The sequence below is a fragment of the Camellia sinensis genome, chromosome 4 (assembly GCF_055761805.1).
Source record: "Camellia sinensis isolate YWXY chromosome 4, ASM5576180v1, whole genome shotgun sequence".
Lineage (NCBI taxonomy): Eukaryota > Viridiplantae > Streptophyta > Magnoliopsida > Ericales > Theaceae > Camellia > Camellia sinensis.
Window position 1 is genome coordinate 220169205 of NC_138964.1, and position 22732 is coordinate 220191936.

A 22732-nucleotide genomic window follows, 5' to 3' on the forward strand; every position below is an offset into this window, starting at 1 on the left:
CCTTTTGCGACCAATAATATTTGGTCGCCAAAAATAATGATCATTCGCGACTAATTAATATTTGGTCGCCAAATGTCATTTTTTTTAGACCAAAATTTTTTTGGTCGGCAAAAGTGGTCGGCAATTGTGTAAATTCTTGTAGTGGGTAATGAATGATGTCCTTTCAGTAATTTAAAACAGTCAATTTCATTAGTAAATTAATTTCTCAAATTAGTATCTCATAACATGTCACATCATATTGAAATCGTAGCAGTCATACATGGTACATCAATTAGTAGAATAGTACAATAGGTCTTAGAAGAGCGAAACAGTCATCTATGCTGGCTATCAATTCAGTAAACAGTAGTTCCAAAAATTGAAACTGACAAAGATATCCATAATAGTAGCAGTAACAGTAACAGTAACAGATGCTATAGATGCCACGAATAAATTTCATAAATAAGACAAACATTCAATCAGTCAAAAAGCATCATTTCAGAAACAGGGCATTTTATAATTCAGAAAATACTTATAATTCAAACATAGCTTTGCAAGGTTGTTACTCACAGTTGACTCCCTGAATCACGTGATTAGAATGCGACATCTGACCTACACAAACACATTCAAGCACAACATCTCAAAATACGTTCAATTCATTCAGTCGGTTCTTAAACCTATTTCATTTATTCATTACTTGTTCGTTTGGTTATTTCTATTCGTTCTTTAATTTTTTTTGTGTTCATGATATGCATATGAATTTGAAATACACGTGAAACCATGCAAATGGAGGCCCGAAAGTTGAAAAAGCGAAGAGAAAATGAAACGGGGATCCACCTGAAAACCGCACGTACGGAGGGCCTAGTCACATGTGCGGAACCTTCACCATACGTGCGCTTCACATGTGTAACAAAAATAGAATGCACCCTAGAACAAGCGAGGCTGGCCGTATATGCGGGGCCTCAGGGCGCACGTGCGGTCTAGGTTTTCAAAGAATCTGAGTTTTAGCTCAATTTTTGGAACTCAATGTTTGTAATTTAAACTTCAATTTCATGCAATTCAAGGCCCAAAACTCTTCAAAAACATCTTGAATTTAGCAATCTGACTTTAAATAAAAATCATAACTTCAAATCAAAACTCAATTGTTATGCAAAACTTCAAATTCTTGAATTGAAGTATAAGATCACCAAAATATGCATACATGAGTTCTAATTCAAAATCTTTGAAGTATCCTCCTCTTCACTTTTCATGAACCATGCAAGAATTCATAAAAATATGGACATAAATTCCCAACAAAACTCAATTTGTCAATTGAAAGATTAAAACTTCAATAAATTGGAAAATTACAAAACATGCATACTTTGAGTTTTAATTTCAAAATCCATGGAGTTTCTCCTCAAATTTAGAGAATCATGCAAGAAATCAGATGTGTGAATAAGAATTCCATGAAATGAAATCATGCATGTCAAAATCTTGAGCTAAATTCTTCAAATCTAACCATGCATGTTATGATATGAGCTCAATTCTTACAATTTATTCCTTATCTTGTTCATTCATATTCATATGGATTCTCAACACCAATTTCACCACAAAACTCTCAATCAACTATGAATTCATCATAATTAAGCTTACATCTTAGAAGATTATAAGTATAAATGTCTCAATTTCAAGAAATTAGGATGAAACTCCTGTTGTTAAAAATTGTGAAATTAAATAAATAGATTTATGAAGAAAACAAATTATATACCAAGAACATATGCTGATAATTACAACTAAATTTCAACAGAAATACACAAAAAACAATAAAGGGTAAAGAGACAAAACCGAAACCTGCACGGAAGCAGTTTCCTTAAAACAGATTTCGTCGCCTCACGGGTCGAGTGCTTGAGGAAACCCGGCGTCTGTCTCCCAGGATACGACGGTCAAAATCAGCTACGGCAGAAGCACTATCTGTCTAGCTAAGCGAACAAAACAATGGCAGCACTCTCTCACAATAGGAACTATCAAGCAAACTGACTTGTAAAATGGAAGCAAAAATTTCTATATTGAAACTTGACAGGAGGGTCTCAATTTATACATGTATAGGGGAGAGAGGAAAAGCCTCCAGCCTTTAAGGCTAGTCATTAAAACACCAAGCATCCATAGCCCCTTTCCACAAAATGAAAAGTATGGATGCCCAAAGGATTTACACCCTTTAGCCAAGAAAAAAGATTTAAATACTCTTTAAAATCCTACTTATGAATCTAACATCATGAAGCAATTTCTTGGCAATTTCTTATTCAAAACCCAATGGTTTTTGGCTCACTTGGACCCAACACAAAAAATGGTTAGGACCCACTTTAATATTTAATTAAAGTCACTACACTTTAATATTAAATTAAAGTCCCCAAAAATCATTTTTTCCAACAATCCCCCACATGAATAAAATTGACCGAATGACTCAACAAACAGACATCGTTCAACAATAAAGACTTTGAGAGAGAGTACAACGGACTAACCCCGACATCAGAGAAGGTAGCTTTTGGCTTTGAACCTCTCCTAGTGAAAACCTATCGAGTCTACTAGCAGATCAGTGAATAAAACATCTTGAACTGCTCTACCGTTTATGTAAACTGAGACAATAGATCTCACACGGGAATTACTCCTACCACCATTATGTTCTCACCGGTGTGCCCTGTGTGGCCCTAGACACTAGCCTGGTTCAGCGAGTGGTTTCAAAGAATCTTGGCCTGCCCAATTCTTCTAGAAGCGGCCCCACTTCAAACTCACATAGGTGACTCTACTAAAGTATCCTGCAATACTTAGCTCAACAGCTTAACACATAAGAGTCATTAAAAGCTCAGCTTATCCTCTACACTTGCAGGTATCACTAATAGAAGGAATGGCTGGAGGTTTAACCTCCTCAGTGACATACCACCGTTACACGCAATTAGGTTGTCCCATTGAACCTAGATCTTGGGATCTCCAGTCAACTAGGTTAGGTTTCCATTCCGGTAACTTCCAAAGGCCTTAACCCCATTCCTTTTGACGACGTTTCGACTAACACTCGACTTAACCCTTTGGTTAGCGGATCCGCAATGTTGTCCTTAGACTTTACATAGTCTAAAGAGACAACTCCATTCGAGAGTGGTTGTCGTATGGAATTATGTCTACGACGGATATGTCTAGACTTTCCATTATACATATTACCCTGTGCCCTACTAATTGCAGATTGACAATCACAATGAATACAAATAGCTGGCACAGGTTTAGACCAACGTGGAATATCTTCAATGAAATGGAGAAGCCATTCTGCTTTTTCAGTTGCTTTATCCAAAGCAATAAACTCTGATTCCATCGTTGATCTAGATATACACGTTTGCTTGGAAGATTTCCAAGACACGGCTGCCCCCACCAAGAGTGAACACATATCCACTAGTGGACTTTGAGTCCTTTATATCTGATATCCAATTCGCGTTACTATATCCTTCAAGCACCGCTGGATATCGAGTATAATGCAGCCATAATCCCGAGTGTAGCGTAAATACCTTAACACCCGCACAATGCCCTTCCAATGAGAAGCATCAAGATTACTTGTGTATCTACTAAGCCTGCTAACCGAGTAAGCTATATCTGACCTAGTACAACTCATCAGATACATTAAACTTCCAATTACCCGAGAATATTCTAACTGAGAGACACTCTTTTTATTATTCTTGGTAAAGTGTAGACTTAAGTCTACAGGTGTCAATGACACACTTGTATCTAATCCACTAAACTTCTCAAGTATCTTATCAACATAATGAGACTGAGAAAGTACAATTCCGCCAGAGATTCTGGTAATCTTAATTCCCAGAATAACATCTGCAATGTCCATATCCTTCATGTCAAATTTAGAGTTTAACAACTTCTTGGTAGTTTTGATCATTTCATCGTTACTACCTATAATGAGCATATCATCAACATATAGACACAAAATGACATAACCTCTGTCAGTGTCTTTGACATAAATACATTTGTCACATTCGTTGATTCGAAACCCATTTGACAACATTACATTGTCAAACTTCTCATGCCATTGTTTAGGCGCTTGCTTCAAACCATACAAAGATTTGACAAGTTTACAGACTTTCTTGCTTTGTCCTGGAGCTGAAAACCCTTCAGGTTGCTCCATGTAGATTTCTTCATTCAAATCCCCATTTAAGAAAGCTATCTTTACATCCATCTGGTATATCTCAAGATTGCGCAAAGCTGCTATCGCAATCACTATGCGAATGGATGTTATCCTAGTTACAAGTGAGTACGTATCAAAGTAATCCAGGCCTTCTCGTTGCCTGTACCCTTTGATAACGAGCTTCGCCTTATACTTGTTAATAGACCCATCGGCCTTCATCTTTCTTTTAAAAATCCATTTGCAGCCTAAAGGCTTACAACTTGGAGGTAAATCTACCTACTCCCAGGTTCGGTTCTGTAAGATGGAGTCAATCTCACTTTTGTTCGCTTCTTTCCATAAAGGACTCTCAGGAGAAGTCACAGCTTCGTGGAAAGTTTGAGGTTCGTTCTCAACCATATAAGTTAAGAAGTCTGGACCAAAAGATTTGGATGTCCTAGCCCTTTTACTCCATCTGGGCTCATCTAAAACCTCAATTTGATCATCATCTGGATCATCATCATGATCATCCTCACTAGCAAGCTCATCAAATTGCTCTAAAGACCTTGAAACCCCTGTATGGGTTTGGCAAGGAAAAATGTCTTCAAAGAAACATGCATTCCTTGACTCCATGATGGTATTCCTGTGTATGTCTGGAATTTCAGACTTATGAACAAGAAACCGATATGCACTACTATTATGTGCATAACCAATGAATACACAATCCACAGATTTCAGGCCTACCCTAACCCGTTAGGGTGTAGGAATCGCCACTATTACAAGACAACCCCACATTCGTAATAATTTATAAGAAGGCTTAACGCCTTTCCATAACTCATACTGGATCTTGTCCACATCGCTTCAACACAAGTTTCACACTTGTGTTTCGTCAGAACAACCTTGTCGGACTCAAAAAACCATGCGAAAAACATGTTTACTAAGAAGAGACCCTGAGACAAGATTTTTACGAATGTCCGGAACATACAGGACTTCGTTCAAGGTCAGCTCCTTTCCTGACGTCAACTTCAAGACCACCTTTCCTTTCCCCTCAACAATCGAGGTAGCAGAGTTTTCCATAAACAACTTCTCACCGTTTATAACCGGTTCGAAAGTTGTAAACAGTTTCTGCTCGGAGCAGATGTGGCGTGTAGCCCCAGTATCAATCCACCATTCTCTTGGGTTTGAACCCACCAGATTCACCTCAGAGACAACGGCAGACAAGTGCATATCATCCTCCTCATGGGAGTGCTCTTGTAAGTCTGCCATATGAGCACGAGGTTTGGTCTTGTATGGCTTCTTCTGCTTGCGGCAGTCACTAGCCCGATGCCCCTCGTTACCACAGTTATAACACTTCCCAAAGAACCGATAACCAGGTTCCTGCGGCTTGTAAACCGACTTCTTTGCAACACCACCCCTTGGTCCCAGCTTAGAGCTCTTGTTCACAGGGGGCTTCTTCCTTATCCCAGAAGATTTGCCATGCTCAACGACATTGGCCTTTACTGAGAAGGTACTTCCTCCTTTCTTTCTATCATCATCTTCAATCCGGAGTCGGACAACCAGCTCTTCAACAGACATTTCCTTACGCTTGTGCTTCAAGTAATTCTTGAAATTCTTCCAACCATTGGGAAGTTTTTCAATGATCACAGCAACTTGGAATGACTCGTTCAAAGGCATCCCCTCAGCATGAATTTCATGCAAGATCACTTGGAACTCCTGGACTTGGCTTATCACAATTTTAGAATCTACCATTTTGAAATCAAGGAAACGGCTAACCACAAATTTCTTTGCCTCGACATCCTCAGTCCTGTACTTTTTGTCCAGAGATTCCCATAATTCTTTTGCTGAGCTCTTGGAACAAAGCACACTATAGAGTGAGTCTGCCAAGCTGTTGAACACATAGTTCCGGCAAAGATAGTCTGTCTGCTTCCATGTGTCAAGAGCCATGACTTTCTGCCTGTCAGGCTCATTCTCTGCCGCGGCTGGAGGATCCTCACTCAGAACCTTGGCAAGGTTTAGCGTGGTCAAGTAAAACAGCATCTTTTGCTGCCATCTCTTAAAGTTTTCCCCAGCAAATTTTTCTGGGCGCTCATGGTGACTAAGCGGTCCTCCCGGAATAGCCGGAGTAACACCAGGGTTGACCACAGAGGTCACAGCAGTAGGGGTTGGCAATCCAGTTACCCCGGGGTTCAAATCTCCACTAACATTAGCGGTAGCAGCAGCATCAGTGATAGTTTCCATTTCTGAAAATTACACCAGAATATCACTTCTGTGTTTCCAGAAATTAAACTTAACCCTTAGAAAATCCCTTAGAAGAAAAATTAATAAAAAATTAGTCTCACCACAAAACCTAGAATCGAACATGGTCAAGAAAGTTTCCAGGAAGACTGGAGGGGTCACATCGGTCCCACTTAAAACCCAGTTAACCTTTTGACAAAACTTTTAAGAGCATGTTGACTCCTAGTCCGTGATAAACAAATTAAGAATTAAATTTTCTTAGGGATGAACTAGGTTAAAGCAAACCAGGGTCCAAAACTTTTACAAGCAATGTAAAACCATTGCTACAACAATATAAGCAAATAAAACTTGCTACTACAAATTGGTAAACAAATCAATTACATCTCAAGCAAACATGCTTCAAACATTTTGATAAAATAGCCAATCCATAAGGATTCTATGTAGTCCAAAAGCTTTTCCACGCTTAGGTATTCCTATTCAACACAAACGTTAGTAGTCCAAATATTTTTGTTTTTACATCCCAAATTCTATTCATTTGGTTTTATATTTGTTTTTCGCATTGGTATCCCTACAAAGAAAGTTAGTAGCAAACCACAACAAAATACAAACAAATAATCTAAAAAAATTTAATTATAATAAATAATTGAAACCATCTAGCCAACTATTAATTATATAAGTAACCAACTAATATAAGGTACCAAAACAAAATACAATTTGTAACTTCAAAATTAAATTACAACTCTAAAATAAAGTTCGATACTCATGAGTCATGAATGAAATTAATTCATAATAAACATTTAAACTAATAACTCCAAATAAATAAGTCAAATTCAAAGTTAATGCACCTAATTAAATAATTTAGATTAATGCACCCAAATAAATAATTTAGATCAATGCACCTAATTAAATAACTCAGATTAATGCACCCAATTAGATAATTTAGATTAATGCACCCAATTAAATAATTCATATTAATGCACACAATTAGATAATTTAGATTAATCATGTACACAATTCATAAAACTCTATAACTCCAAATACATTAAATTATGTAATCTAGCCTAGAAAATAATAAGCATGTAACAAATTGAGACTAGAACAGAATTAGCATGTCAAAATTGCAACATCCATAAATTATATTTTATAACCTTAAAATTCATGCAAATGATGGTAGGGAAATGATAAACCATACGCATAAAACAAGATCATACTAATACAATTAAGTATGCAAATTATAATAGAGCATTCTAATTAAACTAAGTAATTAGAGAGTACCATTGCATAATTTACAATTATTGAAATAGTGAGCAATTCCGCAACAATTCCTAGTAACATTCTACAAAGCTAACCTAATAGTCTATATAAATCTATTCGATCAATTTCATAGAAAAGATATATAAAATCTGTTTTAAGCTTGTTGTTCAAAATTGTGAAATTAAATAAATAGATTTATGAAGAAAACAAATTATATACCAAGAACATATGCTGATAATTACAACTAAATTTCAACAGAAATACACAAAAAACAATAAAGGGTAAAGAGACAAAACCGAAGCCTGCACGGAAGCAGTTTCCTTAAAACAGATTTCGCCGCCTCACGGGTCGAGTGCTTGAGAAAACCCGGCGTCTGTCTCCCAGGATACGACGGTCAAAACCAGCTACGGCAGAAGCACTATCTGTCTAGCTAAGCGAACAAAACAATGGCAGCACTCTCTCACAATAGGAACTATCAAGCAAACTGACTTATAAAATGGAAGCAAAAATTTCTATATTGAAACTTGACAGGAGGGTCTCAATTTATACATGTATAGGGGAGAGAGGAAAAGCCTCCAGCCTTTAAGGCTAGTCATTAAAACACCAAGCATCCATAGCCCCTTTCCACAAAATGAAAAGTATGGATGCCCAAAGAATTCACACCCTTTAGCCAAGAAAAAAGATTTAAATACTCTTTAAAATCCTATTTATGAATCTAACATCATGAAGCAATTTCTTGGCAATTTCTTATTCAAAACCCAATGGTTTTTGGCTCACTTGGACCTAACACAAAAAATGGTTAGGACCCACTTTAATATTTAATTAAAGTCACCACACTTTAATATTAAATTAAAGTCTCCAAAAATCATTTTTCCCAACAACTTCTACCTTGAATTGATAATTTTTGAAACTTGTAGTTTGGTCTCCAAAGTCTTCCTAAAACTCTTCTCTCATTCTTGAAATCCTTTCTCTAGGTTATGTCTTCTAACAAAAGCTACTCCTCTCACTTAGCTTCTCTTTTCTTTATTTGCATTGATGAGTAGAAATGTATTTAATCACTAATTTAATATTATACTTAATTAGATTTAATAATTAATATAAATTAAATTTAAATCACATGATGTTCTCAATTAAATCATCAAAAATCTAATTTAACTTAAACTAAACTTAATCATACTAATGTGAATTAGGCTTTAAGTACCTTTCCAAATATTTACTTTTAATCTTGTATAAATTACTGATTCAGACAGGTTCAATTCATATACTATACACATCTGTTAACAGTAACACAATTCAAATCACACATGTCACATATCACAATTAAAATTAAACACATAATTAAATTAATATAATCATGATATGCATTTTGGGGTCATTAGAGGGGGTGGGAGATAAGGTATGCACAATGTATATATTCTAGAGTTGATTAAATCAAAATTATCTTAACTAATAACTAATACTATTTTACTTTCTTTATCTATAAATCCATATTTTGATCCACACAATAATAATAAACCGTACATATGTCACTTTTGGAGTGGTGAAAGTAATGTTTTAAAATGTACGAATTCATAAATAAGGGAAATAAAATGATTTTTGCTAGTAGTTAAGGAGATTTGGTGTAATTATTTCTATATTTTATAATAAATATCTTTAAGAATTTATATAAAAAAATCATACTATAAAATTGATACGATCCTTTTTATCAATTAATTGAAAATAAAAAAGTACATATAAGTCTTTTCTTTGGGGGGACTGTTTACATATATTTTTACGAATTATGATTTTAAAAAATGTTCAAAATTTGTAAAATTTAAATTGCCAAATCGATTGTATTTATCCGCCAACTCGCACAGTTTACTCAATCCGCATCCACCAAACCGGTGGATGGATGTGAATTGATTTTTTTTAATCTGTCTAATTTTAGACGGATGGAGGATGGGATGTTACCTGCTCCAACCCAATTACATAATATTTGGGCTAAAAATGTTTGGGACAACTTTGCATTGCTTTGTAGAAAAGTTAAACACTTGTATTAACCGACCCGACCCATCACATTATGAAATATCTAGGGTTTTTCATTCTTGTTTCAGCAACTCAACCCTAACAAAAACCCTAGCTCGCTCGCTGCTCTCTCATCTCTGACCTTCGAAAACTCTCTGTAAATTAGCCATGCCGAAGCATTACCGACCTCCAGTAAGTTTAAACTGACGACTATGTCTTCTTCTTAATAATCCCCAGTAAAGATCTCAAGTTTTCACGCTTTACATTAATCAATTTCGTTGTTTTGATCTACAGGGAAAGAAAAAAGAAGGAAACGCTGCAAGATACATCACCAGATCACAAGCAGTTAAGCACCTCCAAGTTAGTCTGCCCGTTTTCAGGTCAATCTCTCTCTCTCTATCTCTGTATGCATTTGTTTTGGTTCTCTGTGCTTTGTGCTAAAGTATGCTGTGATTGGCTGCTGAGAAACCTGCTGAAAAGAGAATAAAAATGAAAAGGGCAAATTACAAACACCCCCTCGAGGTTTGGTAAAAATACAGATTCGCCTGAGGTTTGAGAAATTACAAATTGCCTCCACAGGGTCAAATTTTCATAACAAATTAGGAAAAATTAAGGGGGAATCTGTATGAAAATAAAAACCTCAGGGGGCAATTTGTTATGAAAATATAAACCTCATGGGGCGGGATGTAATTTCTCAAACCTCAGGGAATCTGTATTTTCACCAAACCTCGAGGGGTGTTTGTAATTTGCCCAAATGAAAATTGATGAAATTGAAACCATTTTCTTATCTTTCCAGAAAGATCCATAAGACTAGTAGAATTGTATCCATTTAAAAAATAAGGGAAATGTAACCACCTCACATTGGTTCATATTGGAATATGGGTAAAAAGTATATTGAAATATGCAAAAAAACTATATACAATACATAGAAGTGTATGAGAATATGTGAATTATGTATTGAAATTCCTACTTTTTTGCATTACTTGGTTCTTCACGAAAGCACACCTAGTCGGCGGTGGTTAGCATGACCCAAAAAAGAAAATATTGACTAGTGCTGGAACTTAACCATTTGCAGTCACATAGAATATGTTTATTTACATTTTGTACAGTTTTCCCTCAGCTCACGTGGGGATGAACTTTTGCTCCAGCTGGTTAATTTCGGAACCATTTTTGTTTCGAGATACTAGTGTGACTGCTTCTTGTTACTTATTGAAAAAAAAGAGGTGTTTCTATGCATATATGTACGTTTCTGATTTTATTTGAAAATTTTGGAATTTGGATTGCCAAAAAGGAAAGAAAAAGGCGTTGGACACTGTGCACTTATTTTTCTATTGTTGATTCAAAATTTGTAGGAGATTATGCATTCTCAAAGGTATCTTTCCCCGGGAACCGAAGAAGAAGGTGAAAGGAAATCACCACACTTATTATCACATGAAAGATGTTATGTTTCTTAAGCATGAGCCATTACTTGAGAAGTTTAGAGATATGAGGGCATATGAAAAGAAAGTAAAGAAAGCTTTGTCAAAGAAGAACAGGGATCTTGCTGAACGTCTACTGACTCGCAAACCTACTTACACCCTTGACATGCTTATTAGAGAGAGGTATGGCTATTCTATTGTGTCTTTTTTGATGATGCAGCTTTCTGAGCACTTGTATATAGGGAGTATTTGATTGACAATTTTTATTATGCTTGGCGCTTTAGGTACCCTAGTTTCATTGATGCATTAAGGGATTTGGATGACTGTCTCACCATGGTACATCTTTTCGCTGCATTACCTGCTATTGAGAGGGATAAGATTGATGTGAAGCGTATCCATAATTGTCGAAGGTTGACACTTTACATTTGTTTGTAAACTAGTGTGTTGGCGTATTTTTTTTAAGTTGACATGGTTTTTGAATATGTAATTCCTATCTCTTGATTCTGGCATATGTGACTAGTTGAATTCGCATATTTGTCTTATTGATTTTGTTTCCTGCTCTGGATTAGGTTGAGCCATGAATGGCAGGCCTATGTATCTCGCACTCATAAATTACGGAAAACATTCATATCTGTAAAAGGCATATATTACCAGGTATTATGGCTATGTGATATGAATTTCTGTTGTTAAGTATTATGATAAAACATGGAAATTTTATCTGCCTTACCATGTTTTTGTCATTAATGTTTATAGGCTGAGGTTGAGGGGCAAAAGATCACTTGGTTAACTCCTCATGCATTGCAGCAAGTCTTGCCCGACGTTGTTGATTACAATATCATGCTTACTTTTTTGGAATTTTATGAGGTTAGTATTCTCTATGTTTTAACTTTTATATTTTCCTCTTTGCTATTGTTTTGAATTTCGTGTTAAAGCGGAAATTAGGCTTTTTGCTGGCCATTACTTGCTTAGTTCCCTTTAATAAAATGAGAGACTATACATTTTATTCCGAGTGGTTATTTTGTTAAAAGAAGTGGTTTGGCACCCTTGTAAAATGGATGCCAGAGCTAGGCACCAATCAAAGAGAAAGCACAGATAGAATAATGACATTGGCTAATTAGCCTTTTCCAGGCTTGAACTTCTATCAATATTTTTGTACTCTTTTTGTAAAAGAATTACCAACCAGCACAATGGAATTAATTGTTGATGTGGACATTGCTATGTTTCTTCGTTGGATGCAGACTCTTCTTGCTTTTGTGAACTTCAAACTTTATCATTCAATAAATGTGAAGTATCCACCCATTCTTGATCCTCAGCTGGAAGCTTTAGCAGCAGGTATGGTATTTCTCTTTTCCTGTGCTTCTACTGAACAACTTCTTGAGTTAGACTCATAGTTGTTTAGCAACTTGAACATGTATGTCTAACTCAATTTTTTTTTTTCATGATACGCCTACAGTTTCTTGTAGTTGGACCTAGGTTTTGTTGAGTAGATTGGAATTGTATGTTTTAGGGTAGTATGTGTGGAATTAATGATAAGGATAGTATTTGACACTTTTGGTGTTTCGCAGATCTTTATGCATTATCAAGATACTTAGATGCTAATTCTAAAGCACCAGCACTAGAATCTCAAGCTGCCAGTTCATCTGGATCTGAGCAAGCTGAGGCCCAGGAAAATGGGACAGAGCTTGAAGAGTCTGAACTTAGGCTCGCCCAGCTTCAACATCAACTTCCTTCTAATGAACCTGGTGCATTAATGCACCTGGTCGAAGATGCTCCTGACGAAGATGAAGATGATGAAGAAACAAAGGAGTGTAAAACTCTCTTTAAGAATATGAAATTCTTCTTGAGTCGAGAGGTGAGGTTAATTATTTACAATATGCTCGTATTTTTGTTGTCTGCACCTGAATAGAGCCTTAGCGGTTGTGACCTAGCGTGATGACAACTGCTTTCTACCCTCAACATTGTGGCTCAAATTCGAGCCACAGACTCACGGGAATCAGCCTTTCAACATTGTGGCTCAAGTGTGGGAAGGTTGCTTACCTATTTTACCTCTGCTAGGCCCTGCTGTAAGTGGGGGAGCCTTTTGAACAGGATATGACCTTTCCATCTGAATAAATCTAAAATTGTACTATTTGGGAATAATATTTGGGAGGGACTTTGCTCTATTTGTTGGACAAGGAGTTGCTTATCATGTTCAACACTTGACTGGGTTGAAGAGCAGCATACGTCCTTTTTTCTTCAAATCATGGCAGTAATATGGTTTCACTTATTTCTTCTTATTGTTAACAGAATATTGTTTCTCTGTTCAGGTTCCCAGAGAGTCCTTGCTTTTTGCCATTCCTGCTTTTGGTGGTGTGGTTTCTTGGGAGGGGGAAGTGTCTCCATTTAACGAATCTGACCAGAGCATTACTCATCAGGTCTTTCACTTTGCACACACTTATGGGAATGCATATATTTATACGAATTCCAGTTTCAAATGGAAACTAAGCTTGCTGTTACACCGTCATGGCACTATTATCCAATAGGTGCAGGGAAGGCTGTCTTTTGACTTGCCAGTCATACTGCTTGCCTGTGGATGTGCTGACCCATCTGAAGCCAGATGAACATGGCATTAGTGAATCATTTTCACAGATGCTGATAATATATTTAAACCTCGTTGATTGCATGTGACCAGGATCATTCTTAGGAAGTAAAATTTAATGCCTAATTCTACTCACTTATCTGTGCCGAGCTTCTTTATTTTGGAGTGGCTAAACATAATCTTGTGATGTAAAGGAATTTCCAATGATGCAAAACTTCATATTTTGGGGACCATACCTTTATCATGATTTCATTTTATCCATTTCCTCTTCTTCTGCATAGTATATTGAAATGCCCTTCATGTCACTAATTGTAATTGGTATTACCAAGTTTCTTAAATATTGTATGGCTCAAAAATTGATTGATTTCTAAAACCCCTCGCTCTTGCTTACCTTGCTTCTCTTATGTTGAGTAGAATCCTTACTTATTTTCACTTCTATTCTCTCCTTAATAGACATTTCGGGAATATGTACTTTGCATGTATATGTGTGCATGCCGTTTGGCATTCTTTAGTTATATCTTTTACTTGTTCAAAAAATATAAATAAATAACTAAAAAGTGAAACTTATATTTCTGGTAATGCTATGTTTGGATGAAATATTGAAAAACCTTGTTCTATGTTTTTCTTTGAAAGTACTGCTCATTTCCTTATTAGAAGAATAAAGAAGCACGTCCTAGACTATCTGTCCATTGTGTTTCCAACCCATGATTGTTATGTCAGCAATGTGTTACGAGTTGTAAATTTCATCTTTCGATCTTGGATACATTTGGTCAGTTCCACGTGTGGGATTGTCATCTTTGACACCTTAGTTCAGTTCCACTTGTGCATGATTGTTATTGGTAGTTTCTTGTCCTGTATAAGTTTTTTGACATTGTCAGAACCCTATGATTCATGCTGCTGTAATTTGCTGCTTGAAGTGATAGAATGTAGAGATGATCCATTTGTTGAATTTTTATTCTGAACAGAGATACATTGTTGAATGGTCATTTTAATTTGTGCAGATTGTTGACAGGCCAACACAGGGACATAGGTTCCTTTCCAGAGAATATGTTCAGCCGCAGTGGGTCTACGATTGTGTAAATGCACGGATCATATTGCCAGTTGAGGACTATTTGTGGGGAAGGTAAATTTTCGGAGATGTACAATCTGATTCTATTTTTTGCTTGTACAAATGTTCCTACATCTGATCACTCTTATCCTTAACTAAAGTAGAATGGTAAACCGTAATTTGCTCTTCCGATGCTTGTCTTAATAGATTGTGTATCCATAATTATGAAAACTGAGGAAAACATTGAATGATCCAATAAAATAAAGGGAAACATCGAATGATGCATGGGCAAGTTCACTGTTATCATCGACACATGTCAGATGTCAATTGACACACCAGAATCCAACTTTTGAAGTTCTAGTAATCAATTTTTTGTGGGGTGTGTCAACAGGGTTCCTCCACCACATTTATCACCGTTTGTTGACAATGAGGCAGAAGGTTATGTTCCTGAGTATGCAGAGACCATCAGAAGGTTGCAGGCTGCTGCAAGAAAAGAAGTCCTTCCAATGCCAGGTCTTGGGAAAGAAGACTTAGACGATCCCCAAAATTTACTGGCTGAAGGTATTATCAGCCGAACAGAAGCTATTGAAGCCGCCGAAAGAAAACGGAAGGTACAATCTTCTTGCGGATGTTACCTAACTGGAATGTTAAGCGTGAAGGCCAAATAGATCATACTGTTATCTGCAACTCTACCCATTAATTGAAAACATGTTCATGGGTGGATTTGGTGGTTATGTGCCAGCCCAACTGGACACCAATTATATGTCAGAAATATTATTAAAAACCTGATTGTTTTGATATAATAATGCAAAATATTTTAACTAGATCTTGAGGAGGATAGAACAAATTCTTCCTTGATAAAAAATGAATGTTCTGTACAATCACTTGAGTATTTCCAGTATTAAAATAATTAAGCCTGTGTTTGGCAAGTGGGTTTGCAGGTTTTTTTGGCTATTTTAGCCACAAAAAACAAAATAGGCTATTTTAGCCACAAAAAACAAAATAGGCTATTTTAGCCATAACAAACAAAACATCACATCCAACCCATAATCATTACATTCTTCTCTCACAAAAAAACTCAAAAAAGCCAAAAAGTCAAAAAGTCCTTCCCAAACCAAGCTTTTAAGCCCAAGCTAAAATAGCCCAAAAAGCCAAAAAGCCAACCCACTTCCCAAACGGAGGCTAAATATTTTGCTGTTTTAGTTCTTCCACAGAAGTTAATCATTTTTCACCTATTGTTTTGACACTCAAATTTTTGGGATGGATGCAGATGTCAATTCTTGAGAAGCAGTATCATGATGAATTAAAGATGGAACTTCAAGGTGTCCAGTACTCTTCTGTCTCAAATGCGAATAAGCAAAACTCTGCCGAGGACATGGAGGCTGGGGAAAAATCTCTATCTGATTTGCAACAAGTTGAGAAGGATCATGCCAATATTGAGAAGGTTGTGATGTCACGTAAAAAGAGGGGACTTCTTGAAGCCATGAAGGTAAAGTTATTGATTATATTATGCTGCCTTTGTTGCGATTCCTCATGGCATGCGGTATTTGCTTGTATTTCTTTTTATCATAACAACAAATTGCATATAATTTTGTGGTTAATTATTAAATTGGAATTGTTTTTGTTGTTTCTTCTTTCCAATTCTGAAGCGTTTGGCTGTCTTAGTTAATGTGTCTAATGGTTACCATCTGTGAAGCATGGTCACCTCTCCGAAGGTCACGTACAAGTGTCGGACACGCTTGGATACCTAGGACACGTTACGGACACGCTGTGGACTCGTAGGGACACGCTAGGGACACATTGGGGACACACTAAGGATGCGTTAAGGATACACTGAGAACTATTTTTTTACTAAAATGACATACCTAAAGTTGATAAATTTGATAAAGTTAAATATTTGATATAATAAAATACATATTAAATATTTACAAATGACATATAATAAAATATATAATTTTTTTTTTGTATGTGTCCCCGAGTGTCGTGTCCTGCATTTTTTTAAAAATTTACGTGTTCGTGTGTCCGTATCGTGTTACGTGTCCGTGTCCGTGTCCGTGTCCATGCTTCTTAGGTTACCATGATAGTTAAATTTCTTTTCTTGTCAAGCCTAGAGAAAAGAGGAGGGTTGTGGTTTTGGTTGTGGTTGTGGTTGTGGTTGTGGTTGTGGTTGTGGTAGGTAGAAGGCCAACATAAGGATTGGGTACACAAGTCATACTTCAAAACATTGATGGTAAAAAGTTTCCACCTGACTTATCCACAAAAAAAAACAGAAATAGTTTGGTGCCGTTTGGTAACACTTACGTTTTTAGTTTTCTATTTATACTTATAAAAATTTTAAAAATTTAAATAAAAACTTGTTTGGTAAAATTTTTGATTTGTAAATCAATGGTCTCAGTTTATAAATTTAGCCAAAAAATGAAAACATAAAAAATATGTTTCCGTTTTGAGTTTTGAGTTTTTTTTTTTTTTACCACCCAACACTAGCCACCACCCGCCACCGTTTTCCACCACTGTCTTCCGCCACCACCCCCCACTCCCCCCCACCACCCCCCACCCCCCACCACCACCTGCCACCACCACTCGCCACCCACCTATCATCACCACCCACCACCTGCCACCACCACCCACCTGCCACCCACTTGCCACCACCACCACCCACCCGCCACCACCCACCACCCGCCAATACCATCTACCGCTTGCCACCACCACCCGCCACCTACTTGCCACCATCATTCACCACCCACCTGCCACCACCACCACCACCACCCACCCGCAACCCACCCGCCACCACCACCCACCACCACCACTATCACCCACCACCCACCCGCCACCACCCACTCGCTACCACCCGCCACCACCCACCCACCACCACCGCTCGCCACCTACCCACCACCACCAACCATCCGCTACCCACCTGCCACCACCACCCATCACCCACCACCACCACCCACTCGCTACCACCCACCACCGTCACCCGCCCACCCGCTACCACCACCCACCACCCACCACCCACCTGCCACCACCACCCACCACCACTACCCACTCGCTACCACCCGCCACTATCACCCACCCACCCACCATCACCACCTGCCACCTAGCCGCCACCACCCGCCATCCGCCACCCAAGTGCCACTACCACCCACCACCGCCAACGCCAACACCACCACCACCACCACCACCCACTCGCTACCACCCACCACCCGCCACCGTCACCTACCCACCCGCCACAACCACCCACCCACCACCACTAGCTACCCACCCACCCACCGTCACCACTTTCCAACACCGTCTTCCTCCGCCACTTGCCATTTCTCACACTTTTTTATATTTTTAAATTTTTTTAAACATTTTGTCAATTACCAAACGCGTTTGTTGTTTATGTTTTTCTAAAAATAAACAAAAATCAGTTTATAAAATTTTTGTAAATATAAATTGAAAACGTAAACGTTACCAAACACACCTGAATTTTTTGCTGTTTGAAAGACTATAACTGGTATCTACTACCTCTGAATTTCTTTTAAAATGCCAAAGCCCGACTTATCAACTTGGCCAAAAAGTTGTAAGGTTTTGTACTGTGCACCCCCGCCCCGCAACCCCACACACACACACACACAACACTGTGGGTGTGTGTTTGGGCGTGGGTGTGATTGTATCTCTACTCTTAATATTTGGCTTCTATTTGTAACATTCTTGAGGTGGGCAGGGGCAAGTGGGGAATGCATTTGTAATTTTTGCCACTTAACGCCCACTACTTTTATATAGCTTTTGGTTCCTTGTATACCCTATACAAAATTTTTAAACTGCTAATGATATTGAGCTTCTAATGATTGAATTTTTGGACCATGAGTAATGAGCTTTATCGGGCTCGGCAGTGGTGTTTTGCTTCATGATTGAGGAATTTTATTTAGTTGTGGAGTGTCATTACCCTTGAAATATATGAATGTACACCTGCATTATCATTGAAAAATAAACGTTGGACTTTTATGTCTGGTGTGGCTATTGAACATCATTTTCTGCTCTACAGATAGGCCAAGAGGCGAAGCGTGCTCGTGTTGGTCTTCTCAAGGAAAGGAAAAAAAGAATTGAACCGAAGAAATCGGAGTAAATTTGAAGCTATGCAGATACCTCGATGACCTGAGTATTGTTGCTAATCTTTACAACACATGATATCTGGTTGAAAGTTGAAAGTGTTGCTTATTTGTTCTTTTACTTATTCTTGCTGTACTGTAAATCAACTGGAACACTGCCAATTGAGATTTGTAATTGGCTAAAAAATTTTGCTGTTTGAATCGGTAATTTTTCAGATAAAGCGGCCTTTATTGTCTTCCATGCTTCCTCTACAGTTTTTTCCCGATATATGCATGTTTGTGTTGTTCATGGGAGATGTACCAACAGTTCAAAAAAATAAAAATAAAGATAAAAAATGGGAGATGTACCAAGTATTTGAATTCCTGATGTTAATTTGTTATGGTTCCTGTACTTTATTTTTTCAGATAAACCTATTTAATATTTCTCATTCTAGGTTTCTAGTTTACTATGCATGCCAGGTGGCATGGGGTGTAGGTTCTGTTTGTATGATAAGAATATAGGTGGAATAAAAATCTCATTCCAAGGTTCTTTCATGAGGCTTTTTAAAACTGGAGGGGTGTTTTGTGATTCATTTTTGAAATGTGATTGCTAACGGTGCCTTTCAACAAATAGATTGACTAGTTATAATATTTTTATAGTTATTTTTATTTCTTAAATATTAACAAATTTCTTTCTACATATAATTATGCCTTAAATTAGAAAACTTAAAATGTGGTTTTTAATAACATATTTTTTGGGCCAAGTTTGGCATATTTGAAAAAAGTCAAAAAGTCATTATTCTATTTAAGTCACATCATTTTATTGAAGTCATATTACATCTCTAACACATCACTTCAAACCCAACTCATATACTTGTTTAGATCATCCCAAACAACCCTTTATAATACTCAAATATAATCAACACAACATGACAATAATCAGTGGACAAAACTTACAATCTTGAAAAATAACCCTTTATAATACTCAAATATAATCAACACAACATGACAATAATCAGTGGACAAAACGTACAATCTTGAAAAATAGTAATATTTAAAGGCAACAAAAGTGCTTGAGAGAGAGAAGGGAATGGCATAATTTTAATAATACTACACTTAAAAATATATTTTTGTACATAAAACAGCAATTTTGTATTTATCAAACTTTTTTTTAGTACAATTAATTTTCAAATTCAGGTATTTTTTTCAAAATATCCACCTTATTTATAAAAAAAAATGTGTATTTAAATATATAATTTTACTGAATTTTACAATAAATTAATTTTGAAATGATATTTTTTTTTTAAATACAAATAAAAATTACTTTGATATTCATAGAAATATCTTAAATTTGGGAGATAATTTTTTTAAAAAAAAAGATGTTTAGCAAACTTAAAAGGACTGCCGGAAGCCACCAGCTTCAGCCTCCTTTCTTTTTTTTTTTTCTCGGCTGCCAAACACACTGCTAATAATACGGGAACACCGCACCACTCTTTTGAATCAAGATTCTCTCTTTCATCTCTCTCCTTAACTTCCTTCTTCTAAGCCATTGAGCCCATTGAACGTTGACATTTTAAGATTTGTTAGTATATCATACGAAAAACTGTTTATTAATTTTTTTTAAAAAATGATTTGTAGTTCAATTGTAGTTTTTAATATTTGATCAATTTGATTTTTTTTATAGATATACTCAAGAAATCTTAAAATATGAACAATTCTAATCATCCAAATCGAATCCAAAAGTGGGTCCAATGGCTTAGCAAGTAGGGAGTTAAAGAAGAGAGATGAATAAGAGAATTCCACTCTTTTAGCGCTTTGTAGCGCGAATTGCGATCGTCACTGTGCATTCGACCTTGTGCTGCTGTCTAGCTTTTCACTTTCAAATTCTAACACAGACTTGCACAGTTGTTGAATTACGCCTATTCGTTACCATGAATGCTCGAAATTTTCTTATATCAAGAATCCAATGCGTCTCTCTCTACATGTATGTACTCAAAAGAGTAAATTAAGCATTTTTTTTATATATTCATTTTCTGTTCTTATATGCTAATTTCCTTGTGATTTGCAATTTATCAATTTTAATTAGCCGATTTGCTTCATTGTTTTCAGTTTTTGCTGTTTTTGTTTTAATCGTTTCGAATATTAATGTTGCCTACTTGAGTTGATAGCTATGTTACATAGGGGCTTTTCCCATATTAAGCCTATTTTGCATTTTAATTCCCAAACTAGGTCTAGTTTGGACGGAATTCCAAAACTAAGCTAAAACGCTATTACAAATCGCGCTTTTACTGTTTGGAGCTCAAAATGTGATAAATAGTGAAAGCGCTATTTCAAATCGCGCTTTTAATTAATAAAACGCTATTTAAAATCGCGATTTTAACATAAATTTTTTTTCCTGAAGAAAACGCTATTTGAAATAGCGTTTTCACTGTGCATTCGTTTTTGTGAATAAAACGCTATTTGAAATAGCGATTTTCTTAAGAAAATGTTTAAAATATATTAAAATGTGAGCAAAATAAAACTTAAGTGCTTTGTAGCACAAATGGTAATGCAATTGCTTTGCCATCACATTGGCGTGGGTTCAATCCGCGGGAGGGGTGCACCATTTAATTAAGTTCAATTCTTTTCTTTTTTTTTTTTTTTTTTTTTCACTCACACTATACTTTATATATTTATTATGTAATTTTTTTATCAAAAAAAGTAAAATGTTTGTTTGGTTAACTAAATTTTTTTTCTATAAAATACAATTTTTTTCAAAATGTCAACATGATTGTTTAAAAAGTATTAAGTGTATTTGGTTTGAATTTTTTGGATTTGGTTATTTGAAAATTGAGTTTTTTTATATTTTCGTATTTTTTTTTTGTTTTTAGTAAATATTCTTAAAATTTTAAACATTTTTTTTCTTTTTTAGATGCACCTTAGTTAGATGTATCTAAAAAGTAAAAAAATTGTGAAAAAATATTAAAAAAAATTAATAAATACATAAAAATATAAAAAATATACTGAAAAAATATTTTTGTATTTTTAGTATCTTTTCAGCAAATTATCATTTTTTTTCAGCAAAATGTACTCAAAAAAATATGCACAGTGAAAGCGTACTCAAAAAATATTTTTTCAGCAAAATGTACGCTTTTAAAATGTACTAAAATATTTTAAAAGCGTACATTTTTTTATTTTTTCATAAATATATAAAGTATAGAGTGTGTGAAAAAATACAAAAATACAAAAAATATACTGAAAAAATTAATACAAAATATTAATTTTTTCAGCAAAATGTACTCAAAAAATGTATTAATATTTAAAATTAATATTTTGTATTAATTTTTTCAGTATATTTTTTGTATTTTTGTATTTTTTCACTCACTCTATACTTTATATATTTATGAAAAAATAAAAAAATGTACGCTTTTAAAATATTTTACGTACATTTTTTGAGTACATTTTGCTGAAAAAATTAATATTTTGTATTAATTTTTTAAGTATATTTTTTGTATTTTTGTATTTTTTCACTCACTCTATACTTTATATATTTATGAAAAAATAAAAAAAATGTACGCTTTTAAAATATTTTAGTACATTTTAAAAGCGTACATTTTGCTGAAAAAATATTTTTTGAGTACGCTTTCACTGTGCATATTTTTTTGAGTACATTTTGCTGAAAAAAAATGATAATTTGCTGAAAAGATACTAAAAATACAAAAATATTTTTTCAGTATATTTTTTGTATTTTTATGTATTTATTAATTTTTTTTAATATTTTTTCACAATTTTTTTACTTTTTAGATACATCTAACTAAGGTGCATCTAAAAAAGAAAAAAAAATGTTTAAAATTTTAAAAATATTTACTAAAAACAAAAAAAAAAAAAACGAAAATATAAAAAAACTCAATTTTCAAATAACCAAATCCAAAAAATTCAAACCAAATACACTTAATACTTTTTAAACAATCATGTTGACATTTTGAAAAAAAATTTATTTTATAGAAAAAAAATTTAGTTAACCAAACAAACATTTTACTTTTT

At 35.4% G+C, this 22732-nt stretch overlaps 1 protein-coding gene and 1 long non-coding RNA gene across 2 annotated transcripts in view; both read left to right on the plus strand.

Moving 5' to 3' along the window:
• The first annotated feature begins 9635 nt into the window (after positions 1 to 9635).
• Positions 9636 to 18972, plus strand: LOC114316276 (pescadillo-like protein). The gene is made up of 13 exons (XM_082922751.1): positions 9636 to 9790; positions 9893 to 9978; positions 10951 to 11199; positions 11301 to 11426; positions 11586 to 11670; positions 11770 to 11880; positions 12255 to 12348; positions 12582 to 12868; positions 13323 to 13430; positions 14596 to 14717; positions 15034 to 15253; positions 15913 to 16131; positions 18667 to 18972. Exons 1-13 carry the CDS (start codon positions 9767 to 9769, stop codon positions 18745 to 18747), a joined length of 1812 nt encoding a protein of 603 aa, XP_082778877.1. The 5' UTR covers positions 9636 to 9766; the 3' UTR covers positions 18748 to 18972.
• A 1502-nt stretch (positions 18973 to 20474) lies between these two features.
• Positions 20475 to 22732, plus strand: part of LOC145823216 (uncharacterized) — a 45442-nt gene continuing 43184 nt past the window's right edge. The window contains exon 1 of the long non-coding RNA XR_014365484.1: positions 20475 to 20693. This is a non-coding gene — a long non-coding RNA (uncharacterized LOC145823216). The remainder of the gene's footprint in view (positions 20694 to 22732) is intronic.